Here is a 16,077-nt window from a genome sequence, read left to right on the forward strand (position 1 = left end):
GTGTGTCTGTGTGTGTGTGTGTGTGTGTGTGAAGTGAACCTGTTTTATTCCGTGTATGCTCAGGGTTGTTGAGGTTACAAGTGGGATTAGTGTGTTCCTCTTGTTAACACGGCTCACTTAGTGTCATTCATTTTCCACTCGGACGTAAAACGTTGTCCAAACATTGCGCCGAGTCTGAATATTTGTTTGATTTCGATGATACCGTCGATAGAAATGCGTCACGGATGTGGAAGTAACGAGTGGTTGTGAAGCGGAGGTCGAGCCGAGTGAAGGATTAAGGTGTGCTTTTCCCTCCCTGCCTTGTGCGTCAGTAAGTGAAATCTAACTTGCAGTCAATCAGACGCATCCTGATGTGAAGACACTGGGGGGGGGGACTAAACCCTTGTTGATATTCCACATCGCTGCATGGATGCACAGAGCTAGGCCACTGGGCCGCAATAATAAAACTGTCAGGCTGTTTTTCTGAAGCTGCTGTGTGATGATGAGGATGATGATGATGATGAGATCCTGCGGGAGCAGCAACAAGTGCCTGCTTCCTGGCTGAATTTGCATGTACTTATGAGGAGAATGAGGAGTGTGAGGATGAGGATGTGCCTGGCCCCTCATCATTGACAGAAGCTCTCCGCGGCTGTGAGCAGCTCGTCTCTGATCGACTCTGCTCTGTGACACAAAGCCGCTGATTTCCTACCGCGAGTCTTCATGGTTACTCAGACGATTCAGACAATAAGTGATGATGACTTATTCTCAGAGTAGCTGCAGTGCTTGTCCTGTTTACGTCCTACGTAATATTTTATGAAAACTTTTCTGTGTGTACATATATTTTGGAATTATTCTACTTACCTACCCACTTATCAACCTGCCTCTTATCTACCTTACAAGATTCTACCTACCTTCCGCCTCCCTACCACCTACCTATCAACGTACCTATCTTACTTGATTCTGCCTACCTACCTCCTTCTCACCTACTTACCTTCCTCCTATCTGCCCACCTACCTACCTACCTACATACCTACCTTCCTACCTCCTCTCGGCTACCTATTGATCTAACTCCTACCGTACCAGATTCTATCTAGCAACATACCTATCTACTGTACTTCCTACCTGCTCTTGCCTACCTATTGATCTTACTGCTACTGTACCATATTCTACCAGATTCTAATCTAGCAACATACCTACCTTCCGCCTCTCTATCACCTACTGTACCTGTCGACATACCTACTTTTCTTGATTCTACCTACCAACCTCCTTCCCGCCTACTTACCTATGTACCCACCTACTTACTTCCCTACCTACCTACCTACCTTTCTACCTCTTCTGACCAATCATTGACCTTCCTCCTACTGTACCAGATTCTATCTAGCAACATACCTACCCACTCCCTACCAACCTATCTACCTTCCACCTCCCTATCACCTACTTACCTTACATGATTCTACCTACCTACCTACCTACCTCCTACCCACCAACTTACCTTCCTCCTATCTGCCCACATACCTACCTATCGACCTAACTCCTATCTACCTTACTAGATTCTACCTACCTCCTACCCAGCTACCTATCGACCTACCTCCTACCTACGTCACTAGATTTTGCCTACCTATATACATTGCATTTTACCTTTTCTGTGGAAAACATTTACAGTTTCTTTACTTTAGTAAGTCAATTAACAGGTGTTAAAAAATTCAGAAAGTAACAGTATAACGACATCATGTTTGTGACAAAATCATAGATACAACGAAAAAAAACTACCTGAAAACACATCTCCTTTTTTTTAACAGTGTAATTAGAGCTCATAGATCCAAGTTTCTCAGGACGTGGACGAGTGCCAACATTTCCTCATTGACTCGAGATGTTTTGGTGCTTCTGTCTCTGCAGTGGCAGCAGCGAGTGAGAAAAACACAGACACAGGAGAAGGATTTTGTGTGTGGTTTCAGCGACTCTGTGCTCTGTGGCCCCATGTTATGTGTTTGTTGACACAGAGAGGCAGAGAGTTGGAAACAGATGAAAAACACAGGGTGCAGTGTTATCTCTCTGTGACGCTGCAAGACACTCTGTCATTACTGGAGCAGAGCCCAAACTGTTTTTGTTGTTGTCAGTGGCTCGAGGCGGGGTCCGTGGTGGGTGGTGGTCTCAATAACACTGTCATGCTTTTTCTACAAAAAAAACTTCAAGTGAAAATGATGTTATTATTATGATAATAAAATGACAGGGATTTAAAATAATTAAAATAACAAAATAGTAACTCCTACATTGTCATTTTATTACAGATAAATATCATTTAGCATGGACGAGTAGCACTTGAATTAGATACGGTCGTTTAAGTGTGAAATTTTAGGATAGATAATTACAAATTAACATGCAGGAGTAGCACTTGAATGAGGGCAAAAAGCATTAGCTATTGTAAAGTGTAAACAAAACAGCATGGACCATGAAACCTTGTTTTGATCATTGTGACACATCTCAAGACTGGAAAAACAACAAATAATGACACAATATCCAACAGCCAAGTATTTTTAATTAAGAAATCCATCAAGTTCTGCTCTAAACATGAGATTTGGGAGATTTTAAGATCTTTGTTTCAGGACCATGATATATGATATTGATCATTTGAACGACATGTGAATGATTTCCATAGTAACACAGGTGTTTATTTTACCAGTGGAAAACACGGGAGTCAGTTCAAGGCTGGGAAATCTCCACCCTCTCGCCAGAAGCTGCAGCTCCTGCTGTCTTGAGTGACACTCGGCAATATTTACTCCTGTTAACCTACTGATCCCGATCATACGGTCGAATCCAGCTGCACTCGGCATTCGTGTTTACTGAGCTGCGTTGAAATGGGTCAAGCCAGGTTTTATCGACGGTGGCGGGAGCTCCTGAATTAGCCCCCACTAGTCTCGCTGACATGACGATCTATAGCCGAGCAGAAGCTGCTGTGAAGTCGTGTAAACGCGACAAAACACATGATGGGCTCTCGTGATTGTCCATTAACCTTTGACCTCAGTAGTGCATCCCTCACAGATCTCTGCAAGTCTCTTCATCTCTGTCATAATCGAGGTTTTACATTCAAATATGACACATGTGATGGAGGTTTATTGATTATGCATTGGTAAAACAATGGGACTGATTTTCTTTGTACTTGAATAGATGGAAAACATCATTGATTTTCAGATTCATATCATAAGGAGCATGTTTTAAACCGTTCATAGCTGTAAATGAGTTATGTAACCAATCAATTAAGAATTGATTGCTTTTTTCAATTTTACATCACTAGTTAGTGTTCAAGAGACATGAACCGTAGTCCCATTAATTCCCATTATATGTTTCTAAGGGTCGGTTTCTGTTGTCGATGGTTTACGATGAGAGTTGTCTTGCAGTTTTTATACTGCTTGTTTTTAATACCTGTGTTTACCTGTGTCTTGTTAAGCACTCTGTATTTACCTTACGTGATTTCGACTGCCAAGCACCGTGTAATACCTATTGCTATATAAATATAACAGTCAACAAGAGTGATGTTTATGGAGTCAATATGTGCCTCCAAATTTGTACCAAATAGTCTCTAGATAAGGGGGAAAATGTTTATTTTACTTGTGTGTATGTGGAGAAGCTTAACTGTCTTATCAGGTTGTTTCAGTGACTTCCTTTAAAGTTTCTTTATACCTGTGTATATACGCTGTTTCCACAGATAGTGTAAAAGTTAATATTAACTTAAGCAGGAGCATATTAATTCTTAATGTTTATCTTCTGTGAAGAAACTGCAGAGTGTTTTGTGTTATGCTAACACAGGGCTGCCCAAAATGGGGCCCACAGACCAAAGATGGCCCACCAAAGGGGTTTCTTTTGGCCCACCAGACTTGTATTTGCTGATATGTAATGAAATGGATAAAATATGATTGAATTTAAATTTGACATAATTTCCCCCCTCAGACCTCGCTGTGGTGGAGATGACGGACGCTTTCCGCCAGCCTTCGCTCTTCTACCACCTGGGAGTCAGAGAGAGCTTCAGCATGGCCAACAACATCATCCTGTTCTGCGACACTAACTCCGAGTCCCTCCAGTCCCTGCAGGTGAGCCGTCACTCTGAGCCGAGACACTGCGGCTCAGAACAGCGAGTCCCGCCCTCGTCTCTTCACAACCCCTAACAGAAAATCACTGTGATTCACGAGGGTCGTCATTAAAGGCTTTATTTAGACGACAGCAGGGCGGACGCGGGATTGACAGAAATGTAATTTTGTGGCAGCAGCACACAAACCCATCAGTTGTTTGACGGACGGAAACGCTTTTATGGAAGCTGTTGAACAGAGGCCTTGTTTATTTTTTCATGAATTATCCTTAAAAGCTTTTCCTTGAAACCTAAAATACACAATTTCACAGTTTTTCCTGTGCTGTTGAAATAATCCGCAGTAGCAGTGTTACAAAATGTCAGTTGGTTTCTTTAAAGGGCGGAAAAGCCACGGTCTCACTCACATGGGTTTTTTGCTGTGTCATCATTTGGGCAACAGAGTGTGTCCTGTGCGCTCCTGTGCAGCAGACAGGATGTTCTTCAGACATTCAGACGCTGAAAATCATCCTGCTGCTGTTGGTGACTTGTACCTGAGGAACACTGACGCCTTTATTGTGCAAAGTCTGCGTAGTGAAGTCATGGTGGATTCCATTTTCATTGGAGGTTGGAAGTCAAATCCAAGTTGACCGCGTTCCAGTTGAGAAGTCGGACAAACATGGACGTAATCGTGTAAGGTTAAAAATACCAGTTGGTACCATGCTCTAGCTAATAATAATAATAATGACAATACTAGCATGAGTATTAGTATGTTGACTGAGGGCCCCATCATGACATCAGGACATGGGGGGATAACATAGCCTAAAGGGCCCTATAAAGATCATCACATTATAACCAGTATTATTTGGCTTCAGGGCCCTCTGAGCCCTTGGGCCCCCGTAGGCCTGTTCAGTCATCCATCCTTGAGTGTTTGACTGATTTATAGTGAAACAAATAAGTACATTAACAGTAGTGACATGAGTGGCAGCTATCTTAGAATCCTATGTGAGGTTGGTCCGTCTTTCCTTGGAATTCCGACGTAAAAAGTGGAACGCACCGTGAGTCGTATGGCGACAGAAATCCTCCGTGAACGCACAATATCGCCTGTGTGTATTCAGCATATGCACAGTAGCAGCCTGTCAGAAAAGAGGGTTTGTCTGCAGCACGAGCACGACATAAAAAGCTAATGCCCACTCTCAGCGCTATTTAAAACTGCTTACAGTGACATTCCTGGCTCCTATAATGCACAGTGGTAGGTAGGAGTTCTGTCTTCCTGTGGTCGGGCCGTGGTGCCCACCCGTCTGCTCCTCCACCCGTCTGCTCCTCCACCCAGCCTCAAAAGACTTCTTCTCTCTGCTGGTTTCCACAGATCTGTGTCACGCAGCCCAACTGTCTCAGAGGGCGACGTTTTAAAGTCATGGCATTTCTTGAAATACTGGAGCGCTCTTTGAAAAGTACACCCTACAAGAAGCCTTTGAGTTCTCGGTGTGTCCATGCTGGTAGAGATTATTTGCTCATGAACTGAAGTTCAAGAGTTTATGTTTTTTATCATTTACAATTCAATGGCTCTTGAGACAAACGTAACACCTCTGTATATTGTACAGAACATTGCCAATTTATAAATGTTTGGTAAATGTTAATCTACCTAGCTGGCTATTTAGTTAGTTAGTTAGCAGTCAATCTAACTGTTTATTCATCTACCTAGCTGGCTAGCAGTCTATCTTATTGTTTATGTATCTAACTAGCTAGCTATTGATTTGTCTATCTAGCTATTCATTTATTTATTTATGTATCTAGCTAGCTATTTATTTATGTAGCTAGTTAGCAGTCTATCTAGCTATTTATTTATGTATCTAGCTAGCTATTTATTTATCTAGCTAGTTAGCAGTCTATCTAGCTATTTATTTATTTATGTATCCAGCTAGCTATTTATTTATCTAGCTAGTTAGCAGTCTAACTATCTAGCTATTTCTCTAACTAGCTACCTTGATCTAGCTAGCTAGCAGTCTATCTAACTAGCCATCTATCATAGTTTTATCATAAATTATATGTGAAATTGCATAACTTTCAAACAAGAAAAACGTTTAACATTTACACATTGGCTGGTTAATAAATGAAAATTGTAAAAAATACAAAATCAAAGATATTCAGGTTACTGTCATAGCGGAGCAAAGAAACCAAAAATGTCTTTCTCAAGAAAGTAATCCACATATATTTTGTTTTTATTCAGCAAAATATATTTGCAATTAATTAAAGGTACAGTGTGTAAAATTTTGCATTGGTGAAGTTGCATTTTGCAGCTGAATATCCTGAAAATCAGAAATCTAAATCAGGTGGGTGTACACTTTCGACTGCGATTAATTGACAAATAGATTAGAATATGCATGTGAATTGAAATCAAAAAATGAAAATATAAACATACAGTATGCAGACAGGGGGAAAACACATGGATAACATGTAAAATAGTTACAGGCAGTTCTGGTTCAGCTGCTGTGAAAAGTAAACGTTTTCCCTGAAACATTTCCTTTTCTGTCAAATATTTGCATAATCTGAGGTTATTATGAAACCGTCATTCTTATCTCACACGCTGCATTACTGGCACCAAGAGTTTCCACATACTGTACTTTTCACAGCTTATCAGAAAAAGCACCAACTCCCGTCCAAAAAAAGACTCCTCGTCTTCCTGTTAAAATGTAACAGCCTCACTTGTGATGTATTGAATTTTACCTGCATTGATTCTCTTTGTTTTATCAGGATATAACTTTGCCGTGAGGAGAAAATGTCCCTGTTGAATCTCTAACACTATTTTTTTCTCTCTTCTCTTCTTTCAGGAGATAATTTGCCAAAAGAACACTGTAAGTACACAAAGCAGTGTTTATTTCTACTTCTTCTTCTTCTTCTTTCTCTCTCTCGCCATTGCCTTTCACACATTAGTCACCCATTGCTCACACCTCACACAGTATTATGTGGTGCAAAGAATATGCCTTTTTACAACATGCAGGGAGCAGAGTGTCTTTAACACCTTATGTTTCTCTTCTGTGTTAGAATAGGGTTTTTCTCTTCAGTCACAGAGGCTGAGATAAATGAACACCAAAATGTCTCTTTTCCTCTTTTAAGAGGTTTTCTTTCTTTTTTTTTCTCAGATGAAAGCTGTTTTGTGCGTTACTGTGACTGCAAAGGCACAAAATGCATAAAAAAGGCAGAAGCAGTATGAAAATTTGACTTGCAAAAAACCACGCTATTCAAATACGGCACTGCCTTAAAGGAAATCCTGTTCTGTTCTGACTCACCTTCTACTGTAGTTCCTAACAGCAGACCATCTCATGTAAAAGAAGACCATTTTTATATCCTTTTGCTTTTTTAGTGCAAAAGCCACAGTGATATAATAAACCACATGCAAATTTACAAACAAAAGCTGCAAATAATTGCCTTTAAACTGATGTAAATCATCAAAAAGCAGCAAATCTTTGCATCTGGAAAGCTGCACTTAGTCAATTTGTATGCATTATTGTTTGTATGCTTATTAAAAACAAACTTACTCGCTATATAAACCACACGTAACCATTGTTTTAAACAAAAACTCCAACTAATTTGCATTGAAACTGATAGGAATCATGGCAAAGCAGTAAATCTTCTCGTTTAAAAAGCTGCGAGTAGAAACATGTCTTGAATCTGTGCATGTTTTGCTTATTAAAAACACATTTTTGTAGTGTGAACAAAGCCTATGCTGCCATTATTAACCACATATGACCCTTGTTTCGAACACGAACTGGAAAATAAATGACATTTAACAATATAAAGATCATTAAAAAGAAACAAATCATTTGCATACAAAAACTCCAGATGGTTACATTAAAACTGATATAAATCCTCTCATTCAAGCACAATTATAGTTTGCATCTTTGCTTGTTTGCTTAAAAACATTCGTTTTCAGTTAATCCACTAAATGAACAGTGTAATAATAATAATAATCCAGTGTGATTACAGCAGGAGCAGGCAGACTCTTGTCCGGGCGTCCGTGTTCAAGAGACAGATGAAAGGCTTAGTTCCCTCTTAAGTGGCCTTTCAGCACGGAGAGGAGGTGGAACTGATCTCTGACACTGACTCGGACCATGTGAGAGGAGCTGATTATCACTCGCAGTATGAGCGCGAGCGAGTGTGAGCTCTCTTGCTGTCCCTCATGTGCACTCGCCGTCTTTGCTCTCGCTCTTTCCCACTGGCATGAAGACATTTAAGCCGATCCTCTGCACCGCTGCATGTGTACTTCAGTAAACCTGTGTGCATTTCAAGTATTTGTGTAGTGTATTCCATGCCATAAAACAGGGGCCTCAAAATAAACCTCGAGTCTAGGTTTAGGAGAGGGTTCCAACACTTCGGTTGACATCAAATTCAAGTACTTTTCAATGATTTTTTTTCCAGGACCTATTCCCCTCAAATTCAAGGACCGAATGTGCTGACACAACTTAAGATGTGGAGGGCAACTTGTAAGAGCTGCTTTCGCCCACGATGGCGTCCACTTTTATTGATTTGCAGCCCACTCTGCACCTGGACAAGTGATTGTCCTTGGGATCTTGGTCAAAGTCAGTCTTTGTCATTTTCTTTGGTGAGACGGAGATCTTGGAATTCACATTTCCCAGGCATCACGTTATTCACTCTCTTTTACTTAACGTTATCTCCCGCCAACGGCGGAGAGACGTTTGTCCTGTGTAGGCCTAGTCTACGTACATCAAGCAGGGCTGTTGCAAGGCCCTAAATTTTTAGAGGTGGGATACATGGTCCACGATACCAATAATATCCCGATACAATGATTCTGTGATAATCAATGTATTGCAAGACAATTATATGGCGACACATAACGATATCTTTTAAGGTGAAAAGTCAAAAGTGCAGGATTTCTCTATTTATTCACAACATAGAGAACAAGGTGCGTAAAGTCTATGTATTGAACGTGGATGGGGGCCCACTCATAACGTGGCTTTCTCTACTGCTATCTCGCTGTAAACGCCCTCTTCTTCAGCCAGGTAACTTCCACCCAAGTTTCTCCTCATTCATTTGAGCAGCGTTGCTGTGAGGAGACATGAAGTAGGGACGTTAGAGCTCCTTAATTTGTTAATTCAAATATCGATATTTGCTATTGATTATCGTATTGCGCGAGGCAGGGAGACGATATATCACCAAATCGATATTTTGAACCTCTGGAAAAAAAATCAACTGTTCAGATGTAGTGGGCAATTTGAGAAAAATGAAAAATGTTCACTATGTTTGAATGTAACTTATATTTTTAAATACCCACCATTATAGTGGGAATCTATGTAATTAGCCTTCGTTGGTGTTTATTTAAATTAATGTAATTGCAAATGCACTTCAATCCTTTGTGTTGGTGTGAAAAAAAGAAAGAGTAGCTGCTCACTGTTGCAGCCCACAGGCAAACACACACTCTCTCAGAGAGTCAAGTCCTCCGGGTGACATGTGAGTCACAACTACTGTAGTTCAGTGGGTTAATGACTTCTCAGCACAGCCGTGGAAATGCAGTGCAAATACCACGTTGAGTAGGCAAACGGCCACGCAGCTCCGGTACGATCCTGCCGTGGCTACAAATGCACAGATGGACCTCTCTGTGCGGAGAACAAGTCCACATGACTCATCACTCGCGGAGTGACTGACTCATTCTCAGTCACGCTGACAAGATTCTCTGGACGCCGTCACATGTCTTTCACTCGTGGCCCCTGAAACTATAGTCACCTGTGTGCGCGTGGCCGACACGGGCTGAAATATGCAACAGGTGAACACAAAAATGTGTCACTCTGTGGACTCTGCTTATGACAGAAAAGGTCCTAAAGAGGTAACAAATGACACACACACACACAGGAGGGACTAAATATAGTGACAGGGTTTTGTAACCTGTCTGGTTGTGCTGCACATCAACAGGGTCATGGGTTTATTTTTGACAGACAGCCAAAAAACACAATGATGTCATGAAAGCATTGTGGCAGCCGGCATTGTGCAACAACACCTCAACCGTGCACTTTCCTTTCACTTCCTTTTTACAGTTGACAGGAGGACAGCAGCAGCAGCAGCAGCAGCAGCAGTAGTCATGTGGTTTCTAAAAAAGAAAAGCTGTTGAAAAGCTGAACCTGTGATAGAATATTCAAAGGCGCCAGGTTGCAGCAGCTCACATGTCGACTCCACACATGACGCCCCGGGAACGGCTCTCCTTGAAAAGACCTCAACGGCTTCTTTAAGAGCGTCAGTAGTGGTTTTCCTGCCTGCCTCTGCTTCTCTTCTGCACTGTCTGTAAACACCACGCACACGTGTTTCCTTCTGGTTTATTCAGCTGAGGCGAGAATAGAGGGACAGAATACTGTGGAGCTGGAAAAGGAACATTAATCCACCTCCTGTCAGGAGAAAAGAAGCACCTGTGTAGATAATGAAAGCCAAAAAAGCTATTCAAATCAGATCACACAATGCTGATTAGGCCTTTACCAGCTGCACATCTGCTCCTTTTTATCGCACTGTTGCTGTCAAGTCTACTCTCGACTCGTTTTTTTTGCTTTTGCATTAGTACCTGGTACTTTTTTTTGGTACCTGGGTAACTGGTTCCAAGCAATTTGAGCCAATATTAAAATGTGACGTCAACTGACTGCTGGCCACTTATTGGTCTTATTGGAGTCATGAGCTCGACGTCCGCACAAGAATGAAACGCGGCATTTTCAATAACTGCTTCATCTTGCCGTCTGCAGCCTCGTCGCTGTGCACCGTCCATGGTTAGTATCGCTGAAAAAATTACGTCATGCCAGTTTCCTGTAGCTGTGCTATGACCACTTAGTCTACGTTGAGGAGGTACAATGAAGTAACGGAAAACGGCGTGCCTGGTACCCAAACCGAGTAAAGCCGATTAGTGCTAGAACTGTATCGTGTAAAAGCACCAAGAATGATGTGTTTTACGTCACGACTGATGGAGGGAAAGTAGAAGTATAACAGCTACGCTAGTAAAGCGAGTTGGCACTGACATCGAGTCGTCTTTTGAGAAAGCTCTGCAGACTCACCTGAGGAGTGGGGGAAAGTCTGATGTAACGCCAAGAAGCATCCATGAAAAGTTTCCTCCTAATACCTTTCTGACGCCAATCACGCCATTGGGCTCATTTTAGTGCATTTGCGTCGTTCCAGAAGTCTTGGCTAACTTATGCCAACTGAAGTCTACATAGCATGCAACTTCACCCATAAATGATGCTGAATTGTACACACTGTACCTTAAAGAACTTGATTTAAGTTTGTTGTGTTCGTCTTTGTTTTCACATCATTACAAAAGAGTAAATGAAAAATACAAACATGTACCAGGTTCAGTTTCAACATTCATCACACCTCTATGCAAAAATCTTGTGTCTATAATTAGAGCTTTGTAAACATAGAGAAACCTTTTGGTGCTGAAATCACTCTTAAGAGAAAAACTAATTATTCCCAAACAATGAGTGAGCACCAGGTGAGCGGGCGAGACGTCTGCGTCTGCTCGATTTACTCCAGCTCTGTGCTGCCGGAGCAAGTGCAATTCTGTGGTTGTTCAAAGAGCCTTTCTGTCACTGTGGCCGTCACCGCTCGTGCACGTCGCTCCTCTCAGCGACAGCACGTTTATTCAAATGTATTAACCTCAATGGATTTGTGTCAGGAGCACTATATTTTCTATATTTTCTTTTCTTTTTTTTTTAAATAACAAACACTGCTCATGGCCTGAACATTTTATAGTTCTGACCTTAAAAAACGGCAGTTATCGCTAAGAGCTATCATGGGGATTGTGATCATGTTTCATGGACTCCTTTAGCACGAGTCGATCAACGGAACATTTTTTTTTTCTCTTGGATGCCAGAAAGGAACAAGGCTTTTTATGGCTGTTGGAGAAAGAAATGAAAAGTAAACTTTTGACCTCGACGCAAATTACATTTGCCGAAGAAGCTCATGTGATACCATCAAAAGACGCAAGGACAAAGTTTCTCATTTAAGAATTAGTGGCCCTGTCTTTTCCCCAGTGCGTCAGTGCCAACTGCGGTGGCCTCTGCATGCCAGAAATAATGACATTCACTCTGGCTTGTTTGTACAAGGCTTATTCTAAGGTTACAATTATACACTTTTACAAACATACTTATAGGAAACATATCAAATTTCTTCCAATAAATCTCTCTCTCGCTCTTAAATATTGCACATTGGGCCTCTAAGCTCATCATTTATGTGCGTATTGTGTTCATAACAAGACAGTTCACCTTTTTTTATAGCAAAATAAGCTATACTTAATGTACTTATCCTTTCTGCATTTTATAAATGATTACACCCTCACTAAAACACTGCCGATTCCTCTCCCACACCAAACCCACAATGCTGTTACAAAAATATCCTCTGATGCTGAAACGCGCTCATATTTTCCTGTGTCTCTTGCCTCAACAGACGTGCTCTGCCAATTACACCTTCATCCCGTACATGGTGACGCCTCACAACAAGGTGTACTGCTGCGAGAGCAGCCTGATGAAGGGCCTGACCGAGCTGATGCAGCCCAGCTTCGAGATGCTGCTGGGGCCCATCTGCATGCCTCTGCTGGACCGCTTCATCCAGCTGCTCAAAGTCTCACAGGCCAACTCCCAGTGAGTGGACCAAAACTTAAAATTAATTATAATTTAAGTCAATATTTCACCCGTTTAACACACTGCTGAGTCTGAATTTATGGCACATGTATGCTGAACAATGAGCCTGTGGTCAGATGGTTAGATTTAACCATAAGCTTCAAATAGCTGCTATTTTTAATCTGTTCAGTGTGGTTTTATGAGGTATTCAGACCTTATTTATATAGCAACTTTCCTACAAAGTAATGTAACTAAAAGGGTTTCACAAAATAAGTGTATGTTAATTAATGTTTAAATATTATTGCTGTTAGATGTTTTCCTATATCATGTCTTATTTGTGAGGACATTAAGAGTCAAGGAAAGTAGTTTTCAAGCTAACTGCTATTCTTTGTCAAGCTGACTACTTTTCTTTGCTAGCTTGCTTTCTTCACTACCAGGACAGTAAACAATGGGCAAAAGTTTGATTCAAACCAAAAACCTCCTGACCGAACAATATTTAAACATTATAGCAGTTACATTTATTCCAATATCATGTCTTATATTGGAGAAAATGAAGTCAAGCTAAGTAGTTTTCAAGCTAACTGCTATTCTTTGTCAAGCTGACTACTTTTCTTTGCGAGCTTGCTTTCTTCACTAGCAGGACAGTAAACAATGGGCAACAGTTTGATTCAAACCAAAAACCTCCTGACCAAACAATATTTAAACATTAAAGCAGTTACATTTATTCCAATATCATGTCTTATATTGGAGGAAATGAAGTCAAGCTAAGTAGTTTTCAAGCTAACTGCTAACTGCTTTTCTTTGTCAAGCTAACTAGTTTTATTTGTTAACTAGCTCTCTTTGCTAAAGGGACAGTAACACTGGGCAACAGTATGATTTAAATCAGAAACTGTGTGACCAGACCATATTTAAACATTACAGGAGTAAGATTTATTCCAATATTGTGTCTTATTTTGGAGGAACTTAAGAGTTGAGCTTAATTTTCAAGCTAACTAGTTCTCTTTGCTAGCTTTCTTTGCTAACAGGACTGTTAACAATGGACAACAGTTTGATTTAAATGTGACCAAACAATATTTTAATATCATAGCAGTAAGATTTATTCTTATGTCACATTCATATAATAACTAGTGTTCTTTTTGTCCTCCAGCCAGTATTTTCGTGAGACGATCCTGAGCGAGATCCGTAAAGCTCGGGAGCTGTACACTGGCATGGAGCTGGCTGCCGAGCTGAACCGGATCCAGCAGCGGCTGGACAACGTAGAGTGCCTTTCAGTCGACATCGTCATCAACCTGCTGCTGACGTACAGGGACATCCAGGTACAGCTGCTCTCTGTGTGTTTGTGAGTGTCTGTGTGTGGAGTCCCGACAGTTAATTATTATAATTTGTTCAATTAAATATGATGTCTTTGGGTGACAGTCGTGCATCACTGATCTTAGTCACTATTTTAGGAATTTATCAAATTTGGGTTAGGTTCATTTGATTAATCTGATCATCCGAATAAATGGAGAGGTTGCATTAGGAAGGATATCGGAATAAAAATCTCTGCCAAATCAAGCGGCTCATCGGCTGTGGCGACCCCTAGAGAGAGGGTGCAGCCAGAAGACAAAATATAAAATAAATAAATTAGAGTCAAACTGACACAAATACAAAAAAAACATACTTCACAGCCATACCAGAGAATATGGGATAGAAACTCAGAAAGTTCAGAAGGACTTTTGTGTCCCTGACCTTGTCCTTGACTTGTGCAATGGAAGCTACTCAGTAAACTTACTGCACCATCTCTCCATTGATCAGCCATCGTTGTCCTGCATTTTCATTATCGTCTCCTCAGTCTGTAAAGAGCTCAGATTCCCTCATCTGAAATCTTTTTCTTCCTGTTCTGCTCTTCAGTCTCCACGTTGCGATGGCACTCGCTGTCCACATCCTCCCACTCACCATAGGCAGCGCTCCGCTTCATAAATCATTCATTAGGACAACGGGGCAATGTGAACGCTCTGAATTATTCAACGTGCTTTAGGTATTGTGACTGTGTCGGTAAGTAGGAGCAACAAAAAAACGCGATGAAGGGACCCCCCCCCATCAATAATTGATGGGGGGGGGTCTCACTGGTGTTAATCAGACAGTTGCGTCTCAGACAGAATGATTAATAAAAGGACACTGAAACTTTATTGTTCAGTCCTTATGATGAGCTGTAACTATTAAAAAAAAGCCACATATAAGGCCTTATAACATGCTTGTAAACAAATTAGTGTCAATAAAAGCACAATTATCACATTTATTACTGCTTTTATGACACTTGTAGGCTTATATTAGAACGTGTTAACAGTTTATATACATGTTATAAACAATAATAAACCTAATTAACATGTATTATTTTATTCTTAACTTTGTAAATACTTACTTGAAACTTGTTGATACGTTTCGTTAACTTATGTATCTGAATAAAATGTTATTTAATATTAATAAGACTTACTGAGTTGTTTTATACACTTATTAACAGTTAATAATGCACCGTTGCAGTGTCTTAATCTTAAATGGGATTAATTTATCTTAATTTAGCTAAACAAAAAAGAAATATGTACAAATCTTCTGCCATAAGTGTCTTATAAGCCATATTAAATGTGCTAATTATGCTTCTGTTCACACTATGGTGACTTATTTATGTTCATAAGCATCATCAAGGTTTGTAAATTGATGTTTTTTTTATTGTTAATTAGCTTTTAACAAGGACAGAAAAATAAAGTGCTCCTTCCAGAATTTCACCCTCTGGCACAAAAGCTGCCAAAAACCTTGCCGAGTTAAGGTGTGTGTAAAAGTTTGGAGGTCACGTGTACGACGGCTTTCCCATGATGCTGAGTGGTGAGCAGCGAGAAAGTGGAACAGGAGCTCATTCACCAGCGTGTGCCTCACTTTTTCCTTCCCAGGATTACGAGTCCATCGTGAAGCTGGTGGAGACGCTGGAGAAGCTCCCGACGTTTGACCTCGTGGCTCACCCTCACGTGAAGTTCCACTACGCCTTTGCACTGAATCGGTGAGACGACGAGCTTGACCACATTCACAACACAAAAGAATATACAGTATACACACACACACACAGGAGGAAACTGAGGAGGAAAATTAAGTTTATTAGACATTTATGACAAATTATTATGAAGTTGAGGCAGCCTGAAAGCATTTCTACAGTTCAAATTAAAACTTTTATACTCACTTGGTTACTATATTTTACTATTTACATAATATATATAGTATTTAAGCATTTTTTAAAAAACTTTATTAGTATAGTTAAATGAAGGAGAGACAAGAAACACGAAGGAAATGACACACAGAATATGGTCCAGCTGGCTCGTAGTGAAACTAGGACAATGCTCCATCAAACTTTATTTGTATAATATTTTTCATACAAATCAAATACAATTCAGAGTGATTTGCTGAAAC

At 40.6% G+C, this 16,077-nt stretch overlaps 1 protein-coding gene across 2 annotated transcripts in view; it reads left to right on the top strand.

Annotated features, from left to right (window-relative positions):
- Positions 1-16,077, top strand: part of map3k5 (mitogen-activated protein kinase kinase kinase 5) — a 76,369-nt gene that overhangs the window by 18,167 nt on the left and 42,125 nt on the right. For both annotated transcript variants that reach the window (XM_058612927.1, XM_058612928.1), the window contains exons 2-6: positions 3,925-4,064; positions 6,868-6,891; positions 12,470-12,663; positions 13,790-13,958; positions 15,567-15,673. In XM_058612927.1, coding sequence (XP_058468910.1) covers positions 3,925-4,064; positions 6,868-6,891; positions 12,470-12,663; positions 13,790-13,958; positions 15,567-15,673 — 634 coding nt within the window. The remainder of the gene's footprint in view (positions 1-3,924; positions 4,065-6,867; positions 6,892-12,469; positions 12,664-13,789; positions 13,959-15,566; positions 15,674-16,077) is intronic.

Source organism: Solea solea, chromosome 17 (assembly GCF_958295425.1).
Source record: "Solea solea chromosome 17, fSolSol10.1, whole genome shotgun sequence".
Classification (NCBI taxonomy): Eukaryota; Metazoa; Chordata; class Actinopteri; order Pleuronectiformes; family Soleidae; genus Solea; species Solea solea.